At 38.7% G+C, this 17,959-nt stretch overlaps 1 protein-coding gene across 1 annotated transcript in view; it reads left to right on the forward strand.

Moving 5' to 3' along the window:
• LOC129037166 (cytochrome P450 4Z1-like) overlaps positions 1–8,301 on the forward strand; it is a 54,580-nt gene extending 46,279 nt beyond the window's left edge. Inside the window, exons 10-12 of the mRNA XM_054489055.1 lie at positions 5,548–5,612; positions 6,642–6,721; positions 7,758–8,301. Coding sequence (XP_054345030.1) covers positions 5,548–5,612; positions 6,642–6,721; positions 7,758–7,926 — 314 coding nt within the window. The 3' untranslated portion in view covers positions 7,927–8,301. The remainder of the gene's footprint in view (positions 1–5,547; positions 5,613–6,641; positions 6,722–7,757) is intronic.
• Positions 8,302–17,959: the final 9,658 nt, after the last annotated feature.

The following is a 17,959-nucleotide window of genomic DNA, read 5'->3' on the forward strand; positions in this document are numbered from 1 at the left end:
TCTGTTTTGGTACCAGTACCATGCTGTTTTGGTTACTGTAGCCTTGTAGTACAGTTTGAAGTCAGGTAGCTTGATGCCTCCAGCTTTGTTCTTTTTTTTTTTTTTTTTTTTTTTTTTTGAGATACAGTCTCGCACTGTCGCCCAGGCTGGAGTGCGGTGGCATGATCTCGGCTCACTGCAAGCTCCTCCTCCCAGGTTCACCCCATTCTCCTGCCTCAGCCTCCCGAGTAGCTGGGACTACAGGTGCCCGCCAGCACACCTGGCTAATTTTTTGTATTTTTAGTACAGACAGGGTTTCTCCGTGTTAGCCAGGATGGTCTCGATCTCCTGACGTTGTGATCCACCCACCTCGGCCTCCCAAATTGCTGGGATTACAGGCATGAGCCACTGCGCCTGGCCAGCTTTGTTCTTTTTGCTTAGGATTGTCTTGGCAATGCGGGCTCTTTTTTGGTTCCATATGAACTTTAAAGTAGTTATTTCCAATTCTATGAAGAAAGACATTGGTAGCTTGATGGGGATGGCATTAAATCTATAAATTACCTTGGGCGGTATGGCCATTTCCACAATATTGATTCTTCCTACCCGTGAGCATGGAATGTTCTTCCATTTGTTTGTGTGCTTTTTTATTTCATTGAGCAGTGGTTTGTAGTTCTCCTTGAAGAGGTCCTTCACATCCCTTTAAGTTGGATTCCTAGGTATTTTATTCTCTCCGAAGGAATTGCAAATGGGAGTTCACTCATGATTTGGCTCTCTGTTTGTCTGTTATTGGTGTATAGGAATGCTTGTGATTTTTGCACATTGATTTTGTATCCTGAGACTTTGCTGCTTATTAGCTTAAGGAGATTTTGGGCTGAGATGATGGGGTTTTCTAAATATATAATCATGTCATCTGCAAACAGGGACAATTTGACTTTCTCTTTTCCTAATTGAATACCCTTTATTTCTTTCTCCTGCCTGATTGCCCTGGCCAGAAGTTCCAACACTATGTTGAATAGGGGTGGTGAGAGAGGGCATCCCTGTCTTGTGCCAGTTTTCAAAGGGAATGCTTCCAGCTTTTGCCCATTCAGTATGATATTGGCTGTGGGTTTGTCATAAATAGCTCTTATTATTTTGAGATACATCCCATCAATACCTAATTTATTGAGAGTTTTTAGCATGAAGGGCTGTTGAAATTTGTTGAAGGCCTTTTCTGCATCTATTGAGATAATCATGTGGTTTTTGTCTTTGGTTCTGTTTATATGATGGATTATGTTTATTGATTTACGTATGCTGAACCAGCCTTGCATCCCAGGGATGAAGCCCACTTGATCGTTGTGGATAAGCTTTTTGATGTGCTGCTAGATTCCGTTTGCCAGTATTTTATTGAGGATTTTTGCATCAATGTTCATCAGGGATATTGGTCAAAAATTCTCTTTTTTTGTTGTGTCTCTGCCAGTCTTTGGTATCAGGATGATGCTGGCCTCATAAAATGAGTTAGGGAGGATTCCCTCTTTTTCTATTGATTGGAATAGTTTCAGAAGGAATGGTACCAGCTCCTCTTTGTACTTCTGGTAGCATTCGGCTGTGAATCCGTCTGGTCCTGGACTTTTTTTGGTTGGTAGGCTATTAATTATTGTCTCAGTTTCAGAGCCTGTTACTGGTCTATTCAGGGATTTAACTTCTTTTATTCTTGGGAGGGTGTATGTGTCCAGGAATTTTTATCAGTTTCTTCTACATTTTCAAGTTTATTTGCATAGAAGTGTTTATAGTATTCTCTGATGGTAGTTTGTATTTCTGTGGGATCGGTGGTGATATCCCCTTTATCATTTTTTATTGTACCTATTTGATTATTCTCTCTTTTCTTCTTTATTAGTCTTGCTAGTGGTCTATCAGTTTTGTTGATCTTTTCAAAAAACCAGCTCTGGGATTCATTTATTTTTTGAAGGGTTTTTTGCGTCTCTATCTCCTTCAGTTCTGCTCTGATCTTAGTTACTTCTTGCCTTCTTCTGGCTTTTGAATGTGTTTGCTCTTGCTTCTCTAGCTCTTTTAATTGTGATGTTAGGGTGTCAATTTTAGATCTTTGCTGCTTTCTCTTGTGGGCATTTAGGACTATAAATTTCCCTCTACACACTGCTTTAAATGTATCCCAGAGATTCTGGTATGTTGTGTCTTCGTTCTCATTGGTTTCAAAGAATATCTTTATTTCTGGCTTCATTTCGTTATGTACCCAGTAGTCATTCAGCAGCAGGTTGTTCAGTTTCCATGCAGTTGAGTGGTTTTGAGTGAGTTTCTTAATCCTGAGTTCTAGTTTGATTGCACTGTGGTCTGAGAGACAGTTTGTTATAATTTCTGTTCTTTTACATTTGCTGAGGAGTGCTTTACTCCCAACTATGTGGTCAATCTTGGAATAAGTGTGATGTGGTGCTGAGAAGAATGTATATTCTGTTGATTTGGGGTGGAGAGTTCTGTAGATATCTATTAGGTCTGCTTGGTGCAGAGCTGAGTTCAATTCCTGGATACCCTTGTTAACTTTCTGTTGCATTGATCTGTCTAATGCTGACAGTGGGATGTTAAACTCTCCCATTATTATTGTGTGGGAGTCTAATCTCTTTCTAGGTCTCTAAGGACTTGCTTTACGAATCTGGGTGCTCCTGTATTGGGTTCATATATATTTAGGATAGTTAGCTCTTCTTGTTGCATTGATCCCTCTACCATTATGTAATGACCATCTTTGTCTCTTCTGATCTTTGTTGGTTTAAAGTCTGTTTTTTCAGAGACTAGGATTGCAACCCCTGCTTTTTTTTGTTTTCCATTTGCTTGGTAGATCTTTCTCCATCCCTTTATTTTGAGCCTATGTGTGTCTCTGCACATGAGATGGGTCTCCTGAATACAGCACAGTGATGGGTCTTGGCTCTTTATCCAATTTGCCAGTCTGTGTCTTTTAATTGGAGCATTTAGCCCATTTGTATTTAAGGTTAATATTGTTATGTGTGAATTTGATCCTGTCATGATGATGTTAGCTGGTTATTTTGCTCATTAGTTGATGCAGTTTCTTCCTAGCATCGATGGTCTTTACAATTTGGCATGTTTTTGCAGTGCCCTTTCCATGTTTAGTGCTTCCTTCAGGAGCTCTTGTAAGGCAGGCCTGGTGGTGATAAAATCTCTCACCATTTGCTTGTCTGTAAACGATTTTATTTCTCCTTCACTTATGCAGCTTAGTTTGGCTGGATATGAAATTCTGTACCCTAAAATTAAAGTATAATTTAAAAAAGAAGAAAATTATTTTCTTTAAGAATGTTAAATATTGCCCCCACTCTCTTCTCGCTTGTAGGGTTTCTGCTGAGAGATCCACTGTTAGTCTGATGGGCTTCCTTTTGTGGGTAACCTGACTTTTCTCTCTGCCTGCCCTTAACATTTTTTCCTTCATTTCATCTTTGGTGAATCTGAGAATTATTTGTCTTGGGGTTGCTCTTCTCAAGGAGTATCTTTGTTGCGTTCTCTGTATTTTTTGAATTTGAATGTTGGCCTGCCTTGCTAGGTTGGAGAAGTTCTCCTGGATAATATCCTGCAGAGTGTTTTCCAACTTGGTTCCATTCTCCCCATCACTTTCAGGTACACCAATCAGATGTAGATTTGCTCTTTTCACATAGTCCCATATTTCTTGGAGGCTTTGTTCATTTCTTTTTACTCATTTTTCTCTAAACTTCTCTTCTCACTTCATTTCATTCATTTGATCTTCAATCACTGATACCCTTTCTTCCAGTTGATCAAATCAGCTATTGAAGCTTGTGCATGCATCATGTAGTTCTCGTGCTATGGTTTTCAGCTCCATCAGGTCATTTAAGGTCTTCTCTATGCTGTTTATTCTAGTTAGCTATTCATCTAATCTTTTTTCAAGATTTTTAGCTTCTTTGCTAAGGGTTTGAACATCCTCCTTTAGCTCGGAGAAGTTTTTTATTACCGATCATCTGAAGCCTTCTTCTCTCAACTCATCAAAGTCATTCTCTGTCCAGCTTTGTTCCATCGCTGGCGAGGAGCTGCATTCCTTTGGAGGAGAAGAGGCATTCTAATTTTTAGAATTTTCAACTTTTCTGCTCTGGTTTCTCCCCATCTTTGTGGTTTTATCTACTTTTGGTCTTTGATGATGGTGATATACAGATGGGGTTTTGGTACGGATATCCTTGCTGTTAGTTTTCCTTCTAAGAGTCAGGACCCTCAGCTGCAGGTCTGTTGGAATTTGCTGGAGGTCCACTCCAGACCCTGTTTTCCTGGCTATCAATGGCGGAGGCTGCAGAACAGTGAATATTGCAGAACAGCAAATATTGAAGAACAGCAAATATTGCAGTATGACAAATGCTGTCTGATCGATCCTCTGGAAGCTTCATCTCAGATGGGCACCTGGCCATATGAGGTGTCAGTCAGCCCCTACTGGGAGATGCCTCCCAGTTAGGCTACTCGGGGGTCAGAGACCCACTTGAGGAGGCAGTCTGTCTGTTCTCAGATCTCAAACTCCATGCTGGGAGAACCACTGCTCTCTTCAAAGCTGTCAGACAGGGACATTTAAGTCTGCAGAAGTTTCTGCTGCCTTTTGTTCAGCTATGCCCTGCCCCCAGAGGTGGAGTCTACAGAGGCAGGCAGGCCTCCTTGAGCTGTGGTGGGCTCCACCCAGTTTGAGCTTCCTGGCCCCTTTGTTTACCTACTCAAGCCTCAGCAATGGCGAACGCCCCTCCCCCAGCCTCGTTGCTGCCTTGCAGTTCAATCTCAAACTGCTGTGCTAGCAGTGAGTGAGGCTTCATGGGCGTGGGACCCTCTGAGCCAGGTGTGGGATATAATCTCCTGGTGTGCCATTTGCTAAGACTGTTAGAAAAGTGCAGTATTAGGGTGGGAGTGACCCAATTTTCCAGGTGCTGTCTGTCATGGCTTCCCTTGGCTAGGAAAGGGAATTCCCTGACCCCTTGCACTTCCTGGGTGAGGTGATGCCTCGCCCTGCTTCAGCTCACCTTCCGTGGGCTCCAGCCTCTGTCCTGCACCCACTGTCTGACAAGCCCCAGAGAGATGAACCCAGTACCTCAGCTGGAAATGCAGAAATCACCCGTCTTCTGCGTCACTCACACTGGGAGCTGTAACTGGAGCTGTTCTTATTTGGCCATCTTGGAACCTCCCCCAGGGTCTCCTTCAAATCTTCTTTTCTTTACGTGGTTTTCCCCAACTGATTTCATGATACTCAGCTCAGCATGCCTCACCTGGGCCTTTTCTCCTGCATACATCCAAAGGCTGTATACATGAGGTTTCCCACCTCTCAATTCCCCAAGCATCCCAGGCTTCCTTCTGACTTATTACCATGTGTTGCAATTGCTTGTCTCTTCCAAGGGACTGTGAGCTCCTTCAAGGCTAGAATAGATCTCACTGATCTCCACAGCACCTATTTAAGTGTCATCATAATAGATGCTTCTTAAATGGTTGAGGATATTGTGATTGTAGAATTCTTTCCTTGGTTATGAAATCTATGAATAGATGTGAAAGAATCTTTGCTCATGCACTCATCTGCTCTTTCTTCTGTTTACTCAGGAATAACTGTGTTTATCAATATTTGGGCTCTTCACCGCAACCCCTATTTCTGGGAAAACCCTCAGGTATGATTGTCCCAACTGCACCCAGTGGCATCTAAGATAGCACCAAGAGGGAAAAGAAGCATCTTCACAGTTGAGGGGGCAGTTAGGATAACCATCCGTCATTTAGAAAAGAACAAAACAGAACAAAATCCCTATGCTTTTAAGAGAAAAATACATTGGCATTTATAATCATCACCAGTGTTCCATGATGATGCCTTATCAACAGAAGCATATCATCCCCTGGGAAGTAGAGGGATGTGATTAGTCGATTGACACTGCACTGTTTAACCACCTTGCTCTCTGCTTTCATTCATGTCCATAGTCAATCTAGTCACAGACTTGTGAAGTGTATTGCAAATCACTTGTTACTGGTCATAATTAAAGTAGCAAGATTATGAACTCTTTGCTTTTTTTAAGATTTGAGCATATTTGAAGTTAGTCCTCTAGGAATATCACTCTCCTTCACACCCAGTGCTAACCTGAGAGTGAAAGGGAGAGAGGCCCTGGGAGAGAACAAGCACACTCCTGGGCTGCAAACCAGCGCTCAGACCAACCCCACAGCCCAGGAGATACTAATCAGCAGCCTCTCACAGAGATGCTGTGACTTCAGCTTGTGAATTGCCACCCCTTTCTTCTTTGCCCAAGTCACTGGCTCAGTCCATTTGGAAACCAAGACAAATAGAAAAGATAATAATTTGATTCTTTGCCCATTTTTATATGACAGAAGCACATGTTTACTGTGAAGGGAAAATAATGAAGTCACTATTTGCTCAAGTCAGATTGTCTGGATGATTTGCTGCTGCTTCTTACTATCAGGGCCTGTTTAATCTATCACTAGGTTATATAGCCTCTGCTTTCTTGGGATATATTTTCAGTGGTAGGCTTTTGGGGAATATCAAGCAGGACTTGCAGTATCCAGACATTGTAAGTTCCTAAAGTTAGCTTTGGAATTCTGTTAACAATATCTAGGGTTTTGTTTTTGTTTTTGTTTTTGTTTTTTGTGGGGGTGGGCTGGAGGGATTAGGACTGGGATCTTCACTCTCATTACAGGTCTTTAATCCCTTGAGATTCTCCAGGGAAAATTCTGAAATACATCCCTACGCTTTCATACCATTCTCAGCTGGATTAAGGTAAAGACTCAAGCTGGTGAACTTGATGGAAATGTGTAATAGTGCTTACCTGACAAGTGCTTCTTCCCTTCAGGCCCTCAGTTAGCTGACACTGCTGTTTCTCCCCATCATTTTACCTGACTTGTCTTCTCTCTTGTGACCAGTGCATTCAGATGGTACCCTTTTGAGCCCCCAAAGGGACTGGTTAATGTTACAAAGAACAACTCTGGTCCTTGGCATATGGGCGTGGATTGATGAAGGCCATCCCCATGACAGGCCCAAAGACTACACTTAAACTTGCAATGGACAAGGGTTGGGAATGCCACCTTGTTATAGGAGCAAGGCAACATTGGCACCTCCCAGCTCTTGTTCCTACAGAGAGCAATGTTGTTCTAAAGTCCAAGTTTCCCTTTGGTTTGGTATGAGAGACAACTGATTTACCAAATGACAACACAATCCACTGAGTAGGCCAGGTTATTGTTCTCATGCCTAAGGCTTCAACTGCACGACCTCTAAATCATAATAAGAAGTAGCTTTACTTTATCATGATATAAGGAAGGTTTTCAAGTTATGTGGACCTGCAGAATCGAATGTTGATAGAACTCATTACCACTTACTTGTCATATGGGCCCAAAAATAATAGAACCACAGTTTGCAGGTCGTGACATTAATAGGCTTTCTGATCAGGGCTTACTTAACGTAAAATAAAACATTTACTGGATTCTTCCACATTGGAATTGGTTCAAAACATGGATCTTGGCTGGGTGCGGTGGCTCTTACCTGTAATCCCAGCACTTTGGGAGGCCAAGGTAGGCAGATTACTTGAGATCAGGAGTTCGAGACCAGCCTGGCCAACATGGTAAAACCCTGTCTCTACCAAAAATACAAAAATATTAGCTGGGCATCATGGCATGACCCTGTAATCCAGCATGGATGACAGAAAAATAAAATGGATCTTGTTTCCCTACAAAAGTTGTCATATATAAAAAGACTGGCATATATTCCTAATAATATATAAATTCATTAGATGCCATTTTTTCTTTCTTGGTATCCCCAGGAACTGCATTGGGCAGCATTTTGCCATAATTGAGTGTAAAGTGGCAGTGGCATTAACTCTGCTTCACTTCGAGCTGGCTCCAGACTACTCAAGGCCTCCCCAGCCTGTTCATCAAATGTTCCTCAAGTCCAAGAATGGAATCCATGTGTTTGCAAAAAAAATTTGCTAATTTTAAGTCCTTTCATATAAGAATTAATGAGATAATTTTCCTACCAAAGGAAGAATGGAAGGATAAATATAATACAAAATATATCTATATGATTGTTTGACAAATTATATAACTTTGGATACTTCTGACTGGTTTTAACATCCATTAACAGTAATTCTAATTTCCTTGCTGGATCTGGTGAAACCCACAAAAACACCTGAAAAAACTCAAGCTGACTTCCACTGCAAAGGGAAATTATTGGCTCGTGTAACTAGTGGTAGAGTGGCTTTCAAGCATATTTTGATCAAGGCTCCACTCAATATCTGCATTACTTTTATCTCTGCAAATACCTGCATGATAGCTTTATTCTCAGTTATCTTTCCCCATAATAAAAAATACCTGCCACCTTCTGAGTCCCATAGACTCTCATTATACCCTGTAGAGAATGGATAAATTGATGACAGTGTATTAGAAAGCCTAGACACTTAAGAGGAATTCTGAATACAGAAAAGCCTCATATATTAATTCCCATCTGGAATATTTAGAGGACACCACGCCATAGGGAACTCTTGCTCAACATGGAGTAACGTAGCTATGAAATATTTTAGCAGAGAGGGGGTCCAGATAGAACAACCTAATCCCCCATGCTGGTGTGTGCTATAACAGAGATACAGAAATTCCCATATATCTGCAGTGGAAAACACAGAATCATTAAGAGAGCCAAGAAGCATCACAAGAGAGCCAAGAGGAATCATTATGAATCCAGGAGTGAGTGACTGCAATTAAACTATGCTAAAGTCCATGCATCTTTTGAGGTTGTAGGGTGGGGGATGGGGGGTGTGGTTAAAATACCAAATAATTTTAGACTTGATCAAGCATGAAAAATAAAATTTTCGAACATAGTAACTAAAGAATAGAAATAAAGTGTATAAATTTGAACTCTGTAGAGGAAAATACAGAATAAGAAAAAATAGGATATAGAGAGCCAAAAAAAAGGGCAATACATACTCTGAAAAAGAAGGGAAAAAAGAAGCATACAAAAGGAAGCAGAAAGTAAAATAGTAGAAACATATGCAAATACATCAATAACTAATGAGTAGAAGATAATCAATGGATAGAAGAACTCACAAATTAAGATGCAGAGGTTGTGAAATTGGATTTTTTTAAATTCCAGACATTACTAAAACATAAGACCATGAAATTATTGAAAGTAAAAAGATGGTAAATATATGCCTGAAAAATACTAATGGAATCAGAGTAACTATATTAGTATTAGATAAAATAGATGAAATAAAAACAAAACATTATTAGTGATAGTCATTATGTGTAATTCGCCACATAAACAGAATTTTAAAAAAACATATAATCATCTCAGTAGAGGCAGAGAATGCTTTTGATAAAATCTAACATCTCTTCATGATAAAAAAAAAAAACCTCCACAAACTAGACATTGAAGAAACATACCTCAAATTAATAAGAGCCATCTATGACAAACCCACAGCCAACATCATACTGAATGGGCAAAAGTGAGAAGCATTCCCCTTCAGAACTGGAACAAGACAAGGATGCCCACCCTCACCACTTTTACTCAACATAGCACTGGAAGTCCTAGCCAGAACAATCAGGCAACAGAAACAAATAAAAGGCATCAAAATAGGAAAAGAGGTCAAACTATCTCTCTTCATGGATGATATGATTCTATACCTAAAAAACCCTAAAGACTCTGCCAAAAGGCCCCTGGAACTGATAAATGACTTCAGTAAAGTTTTGGGATACCAAATCAATGTGCAAAAATCAGTAGCATTGCTATATGCCAGTACATCCAAGCTGAGAGCCAAATCAAGAACACAATCCCTATACCATAGCTACAAAAAGAATAAAATACCTAGGAATATAGCTAACAAACTAGGTGAAAGGTCTCTACAAGGAGAACTATGAAATGCTACTGAAAGAAATCAGAGATAACACAAATGGGAAAACATTTCATGCTCATGAATTGGTAGAATCAAAATTATTAAAATTACCATACTTCCCAAAGCAATCTACAGATTCAGTGCTATTCCTATCAAGCCAGCAATGTCCTTTTTCACAGAACTAGGAAAAAAAGAGCCTGAATAGTCAAAGCAATCCTAAGCAAAAAGAACAAAGCCAGAGGCATCACATTACCCACTTCAAACTACACTACAAGGCTACAGTAGCCAAAATAGCATGGTACTGGTACAAAATAAACACATATACCAATGGAACAGAATAGAGAGCCCAGAAATAAAGCCATACACCTGCAACCTTCTGGTCTTCAACAAGCTTGACAAAATAAGTAATGGGGAAAAAGACTCTGTATCCATTAAATTGTGCTGGGATAACTGGCTATCTATATGCTGAAGAATGAAACTGGACCCCATCTATATGCTGAAGAATGAAACTGGACCCCATCTATATGCTGAAGAATGAAACTGGACCCCTTATACAAAAATTTACTCAAGATGGATTAAAGACTTAAATGTAAGACCTCAAACTATAACAATTCTAGAAGAAAACCTAGGAAATAACCTTCTCTATTTCAGCCCTGGCAAAGAATTTATGGCTAAGTCCCCAAAAGCAACTGTGACAAAAACAAAAATTGGTAAGTAGGACCTAAGCAAACTAAAGAGCTTCTGCACAGCCAGAGAAACTATCAAGAGAGTAAACAGACAACCTGCAGAATGGGAGAAAATATTTGCAAACCATGCATCCAACAGAGGTCTAATATCCAGAATCTATAAGGAGTTTAAACAAATCAACAAGCAAAAAGCAAAGAACTCCATGAAAAAGTGGACATGCATGTCTTCTTTTCTAAAGAAGACATACATGTGGCCAACAAGCATATAAAAAAAAAAAGCTCAGTATCATGGATCATCAGAGAAATGCAAATCAAAACCACAATAAGATACCATCACACACCAGTCAGAATGGCTTTTGTTAAAAAGTCAAAAAATAACAGATGTTGGTGAGGCTGTGGAGAAAAAGGGACACTTATACACTGTTGGTAGGAATGTAAATTAGCTCAGCCACTGTGGAGAGCAGTTTGGAGATTTCTCGAAGAACTAAGAGCTGAACTACGACTGGACCCAGCAATCTTATTACTGGGTATGTACCCAAAGGAAAATAAATCACTCTACCAAAAGGACACATGCACCCAATGTTCATCACCATGCTATTCACAATAGCAAAAGCATGGCATCAATGCAGATGCCCATCAATGGTGGACTGGACAAAGAAGATGTGTCACATATACCCAATGGAATACTATGCAGCCATAAAAAAAGAACAAAATCATGTCCTTTGCAGCAACATAGATGTAGCTGGAGGCCATTATCCTAAGCTAACTAACACATAAACAGAAAGCTAAATACAACATGTTCTCACTTATAAGTGGGAGCTAAATATTGGGTACACAAGGACATAAAAATGAGAAATGGACACTGGGGACTATTAGAGGGGATAGAGAGAGAGTGGAACAAGGGCTGAAAAACTACCTATTGGCTATTATGTTCACTACCTAGGTGACAGGTTCTATCATACCTCAAACCTGAGCATCACACAATATACCCAGGTAACAAACATGCACTATACTACAAGGCTACAGTAGCCAAAACAGCATGGTACTGGTACAAAAATAGACACGTAGACCAATGGAACAAAATAGAGAGCCCGGAAATAAATGCATACAACTACAACCTTCTTTAATTTGACACCAAATAAAAGTGGACCCACAGGAAGAAATAAAGACCGTCAGATGCATACATACACGCATATAAACGTGTGTACGTATATATACATATACATAGAATATCTTTTAAATCTTATTTTTCTTAATTTAATTAAACAATATATGACTGTTTAAAGAAAAAAATCAAACTCTATTGTTGGGATTATTATATATATGTTTATATATAATATATAATACATATTATATAAATATATTATTTATATTTATATTTTTTATATTATACATATATAATATATAATTATATATATTTTATATATAATATATAATTATATATAATATAATATATAATTATATATAAAATATATAAAATATCACCAATAATAGTAAGGATATGAAAAAGGGGAAATGGAAATATACTGTTGCAAGGTTGCTATATTTTACCTGAAATAATTTAACATAAACTTAAAGAAGGCTTAAAACCAGTTAAACTGCATATTGTAATCCCTAAAGCAACCACTAAAAAGTAATGCAAAGAGAGAGAACTAATAAATCAGTTGCACATTAAAATGAAATATTGAAGAATACTTGATTAATACAAATGATGGCATGAAAGGAGAAATAGGGAAATATATAATAACCAGATGAGACGAACAGAAAAAAATAGCAAAATGGCAGACCTGAATTCAACCACATCAATAATTACATCAAAGATTACTAGACTAACCACTCCAATCAAAGAAAGAGACTGATGAACTGGATTTTTTAAAAAGCAGGGACTGACAGCCTATGTGTTATACTCAAGAGATGAACTTCAAATAGAAAGACACAAATATCTTTAAAATAAAAACAATAGAGAAAGATATGTCATGCAAACAGTGAGCAAAAGAAATATGGAGTAGCTATACTATTATCAGACAAAATTAACTACTGATAAAGAATATTATCAGAGACAAGGAGGAACACTTCATGATAACAGAGGATCAATGCATCAGGTAGATTATGTGCTTCATGAGCATCAAATTACATGCAGCAAAACTTTCAGAAATAAGGAAATAAATACACAAATTCAAAATCATAGATGGAGAATTTAGCGCATGTCTTTTGGAAATCGATATACAACTAACAAAAATATAGTAAGAATACTGAACATCTGAATAACACTACCAATCACCTTAGTCTAATTGACGTTTATAGAACATTAAACACAACTGTAGAATACACATTCTTTTCAAATGCACATGGAACATTGATCAAAATATGCTGATCTTTAAAAAATCCAGATTTCAAAGGGTTGAAATTTTTAACTGTTATCTGAGAAGTTCAGAAAAATATTAAAAAGCAACAAAAACAAGATATCTGGAAAAGCTTAAAATATTTGAAAATTTTAAAAACTCACTTCTAAACAACATGGATGGGTCAAAGAAGAAAGCATTAAAAATGTAGAAAATATTTTGAACAGAATAAAAATGAAAACACAAAACGTGAAAAATTGTAAGAGGCACCTAAAGCAATGCTTTAAAGCCTTATAGGCTTATACATAAAAGAGAAGAAAGGCCTAAAAATCAAAGATCCAAGCTGTCACCTTAGAAACTTAGAAGGGGAAAAGGGACCAATTAAACCCAAAGCCAATAGAAAGAAAGAAATAATAAAGATATTAGCAGAAATCAATGAAATTGGTGACAAATAATGGAGAAAAACAATGAAACCAAAAACTGATTCTTTGAAAAGATCAATAAAATTGTTAAATCTCTAGCTAGACTTGTCAAGAAAAAATTAGCAAGGAAACAAACTACCAGTATCAGGAATTAAACAGAGAACATCACTATAGATCATATAGATGTTAAAAGAATATAAGGCACCTGTAACCCAGCACTTTGGGAGACTGAGGTGGGAGGATTGCTTGAGCTCAGGATTTCAAAACCAGCCTGGGCAACACAGCGAAACACCATCTCTACAAAAAATACAAAAATTAACCAGGCATGGTGCTGCATGCTTGTGGTCCCAGCTACTTGGGAGGCTGAAGTGGGAGGATGGCTTGAGCCCAGGTGGTAGAGGCTATAGTAAGCTGAGATCACATCACTGCACTCCAGCCTGGGTGACAGAATGAGACCCTGTCTCAAAAAAAAAGAATAATAAGGAAATGTTACAAACAACCATATGCCAATAAATTCAACATTACAAATTACCAAACTGCATCAGAAGAAATAAAATATTTGAATAGCTCTTTGTCTACTAAAAAAGAATTCATAATTTAAAAACTCCCACAGAGCAAACACCAGGTTCCAATGGCTTTACTGGTAAATTCTATCAAATATTTAAGAAAGAAATAATACCAATCCTTTCAAACTCGTTAAGAAAATAGAGGCAGAGAACTTGACTTACTCATTTTATGAGGCCAGTATTACTCTAATATCAAAACAAGAAAAATACGTTATAAAGAAAAATAACTACAGACCAATTTTGTTCGTGAACACAGACAGATAATTCTTATCACAATATTATCAAATAAGTTTCAATAATATATAAAAGGGGTAATACACCATGACCAAGTGGGGTTCATCCAAGAAGCAAGCTAGATTTAGCACTTAAAAAATCACTGAGTATTGAAAAAGAAAAACCATAAGTTTATGTCAATAGAGGCAGAAAAGCATTTGACAGAATTTAACACATATTACTCTTAAAAACTCTCAGCAAATTAATAATAAAAGACAATTTCCTTAACCTTATACAGGTCATCCATTTTAATAGACCCACAGCTGGCATTCTACTTAATGAGGTGGACTGGATGCTTCTTCCCTAAGATTGGGAATAACATATCTTCTTTCGTCACTTCTTTTAATATTCAATGTTGCATTGGAGGTTATAGCTATTGCGAAAAAGGCAAGAAAACGTAATAAAAGATATATGACATTTATATAGTTCGTATATTGTCCTCACCCAAATCTTTTTTTTTTTAAGAGCTTTCTTGCCTTTTAATTTCTTTTTTTTTAATTATTATTATACTTTAAGTTTTAGGGTACATGTGCACAACGTGCAGGTTAGTTACAAATGTATACATGTGCCATGCTGGTGTGCTGCACCCATTAACTCGTCATTTAACATTAGGTATATCTCCTAATGCTATCCCTCCCTCCTCCCCCCACCCCACAACAGGCCCCAGTGTGTGATGTTCCCCTTCCTGTGTCCATGTGTTCTCATTGTTCAATTCCCACCTATGAGTGAGAACATGCAGTGTTTGGTTTTTTGTCCTTGCAATAGTTTGCTGAGAATGATGGTTTCCAGCTTCATCCATGTCCCTACAAAGGACATGAACTCATCCTTTTTTATGGCTGCATAGTATTCCATGGTGTACATGTGCCACGTTTTCTTAATCCAGTCTATCATTGTTGGACATTTGGGTTGGTTCCAAGTCTTTGCTATTGTGAATAGTGCCACAATAAACATACGTGTGCATGTGTCTTTATAGCAGCATGATTTATAATCCTTTGGGTATATACCCAGTAATGGGATGGCTGGGTCAAATGGTATTTCTAGTTCTAGATCCCTGAGGAATCACCACACTGACTTCCACGATGGTTGAACTAGTTTACAGTCCCACCAACAGTGTAAAAGTGTTCCTATTTCTCCACATCCTCTCCAGCACCTGTTGTTTCCTGACTTTTTAGTGATCGCCATTCTAACTGGTGTGAGATGGTATCTTATTGTGGTTTTGATTTGCATTTGGGATCTAATTAAACTAAAGAGCTTCTGCACAGCAAAAGAAACTATCATCAGAGTGAACAGGCAACCTACAGAATGGGAGAAAATTTTTGCAATCTACTCATCTGACAAAGAGCTAATATCCAGAATCTACAATGAACTCAAACAAATTTACAAGAAAAAAACAACCCCATCAAAAAGTGGGGAAAGTATATGAACAGACAATTCTCAAAAGAAGACATTTATGCAGCCAAAAGACACATGACAAAATGCTCATCATCACTGGCCATCAGAGAAATGCAAATCAAAACCAAATCTTATGTTGAATTGTGATTTCCTGTGATGGAGGTGGGGCCTAATGGGAGGTGACCGGATCACAGAGGTGGATTTCTCATGAATGGTTTAGTGCCATCTACTTGGTGCTGCTCTCAAGACAGTGAGATCTGGTCTTTTAAAAGTGTGTAGTGCCTCCCCACACCCGACTCTTTCTTTCTTGCTCCTGCTTTCACCATGTGATGTGCCTGCTCGCCATTTGCCTTCTGTCACGATTGTAAGTTTCCCGAGGCCTCCCTAGAAACCAAGCAGATGCTGGTGCCAGGCTTTTACAGCCTGCAGAACCAAGAGCCAATTAAACCTCTTTTCTTATAAATTGCCCCATCTCAGGTATTCCTTTACAGCAATGCAAGAACAGCCTGATAAAGATATAAAGAAGAAAAATGTAGCTCTATCTTTTTCACATTGAAAATATTCATTTAAAAATTCTAAAAGTATCTCACACCCATTAGAATGGCTACTATTTAAGAAAATAAAAAATAAAAAAAAAACATAGGCCAGGTGAGGTGGCTCACACCTGTAATCCCAGCACTTTGGGAGGCCAAGGTGGGCAGATCACCTGAAGTCAGGATTTCAAGACCAGCCTGGCCAACAGGGCAAAACCCCATCTCTACTAAAAATACAAAAATTAGCCAGTCATGGTAGCATGTGCCTGTAATCACAGCTGCTCAGGAGGCTGAGGCAGAAGAATTGTTTGAACCTGGGAGGTGGAGGTTGCAGTGACCCAAGATCGCGCCACTGCACTCCAGCCTGGGTGACAGAGTGAGACTCCGTTTCGAAAAACAAAACAAAACAAACAAACAAAACAGAATAAGAAGTGCTGGCAAGGAGGTGGAGAAATTGAAACCCTTGTGCATCATTGATGGGAATGTAAAATGCTGCAGCCACTATAGAAAACAGTATGGCAATTCCTCAAAAAAGTAAAAATAGCACTGCCATTATCATCCAGCAATCCCATTTCCACGTATGTGTCCAAAAGAATTGATGGGGCATGGTGGCTCACATCTGTAATCCCACCACTTTAGAAGGCAGAAGGGAGGATTGCTTGAGGCCAGGAATTCAAACCCAGCCTGGGCAACATAGCAAGAGCCTGTCTCCACAAAAAAAAAAAAGAAAAAAGATTTAGCTGAGAATAATGGTAAGTGCCTGTAGTTCCCGCTACTCAGGAAGCTACTCAGGAGGATAACTTGAGCTCAAGAGTTAGACACTACAGTGAGCTATGACAGTGACACTGCACTGCAGCCTAGGTGACAAAGTAAGACCCTGTCTCTAAAATAAATAAATAAACAGAAGAGTTGAAAGCATGATCTCAAAAAGTTATTTGCACACCCATGTTCATGGCAGCATCATTCACAATATCTAAGAGGTGGATGTAACCTGAATATCCATTGACAGATGAACGAATAAACAAAATGTGGTGTATGCATACAATCTTCAGTCTTTAAAATGAAGGAAATCCTGTTACATGCTGCAACATGTATGAATCCTGAGGGCATTATGCTAAGTGAAATAAACCAGTCACAAAAAGACAAATACAGTATGATTTCACTTATATGAAATATCTAAAGTAACCAAATTCATAGAAACAGAAAGTAGAATGGTGGTTGCCCGCAGCCTGGGGAAGAAGGAAATGAGGAGTGGTTAATGGGAATAGAGTTTCAGTTTTGCAAGGTGAAAAAGTTCTGGAGATCTGTCACTCAACAATGGAAATTCATTTAACACTACTGACTTGTACACTTAAAAATAGTTAAGATGGGCCAGGTGCGATAGCTCACACCTGTAATCCCAGCACTTTGGGAGGCCAAGGCAGGCAGATCATGAGGTCAGGAGATCGAGACCATCCTGGCCAACATGGTGAAACCCTGTCTCTACTAAAAATACAAAAAAAAAAAATTTAGCCGGGTATGGTGGTACTTACTGTAGTCCCAGCTACTCGGGAGGCTGAGGCAGGAGAATCGCTTGAACCTGGGAGGCGGAGGTTGCAGTGAGCTAAGATCACACCACTGCATTCCAGCCTGGAGACAGTGAGACTCTGTCTCAAAAACAAAAAAAACAAAAAGTTAAAATGTAAATTTTTTGTTATGTAGTTTTTACCAGAACTAAACATTTTTTTTAAATCATAAGGATATGAACAAACCTCACTGAAGGAGGTGGGGGAGAAAGAGCTGACCTAACTACCTTTTGAAATGAGTGGATTCTGTAAGACTAAAGGCAAAAGGAGTTGCGTATACCACTGTATACTAGTTGGTAAAGCTTTTTTTCATGGGGGCATGAGTTGACAAATCTGATATGGCTACACATATACATTGAAAT

This window comes from Pongo pygmaeus, chromosome 1 (assembly GCF_028885625.2).
Source record: "Pongo pygmaeus isolate AG05252 chromosome 1, NHGRI_mPonPyg2-v2.0_pri, whole genome shotgun sequence".
Classification (NCBI taxonomy): Eukaryota; Metazoa; Chordata; class Mammalia; order Primates; family Hominidae; genus Pongo; species Pongo pygmaeus.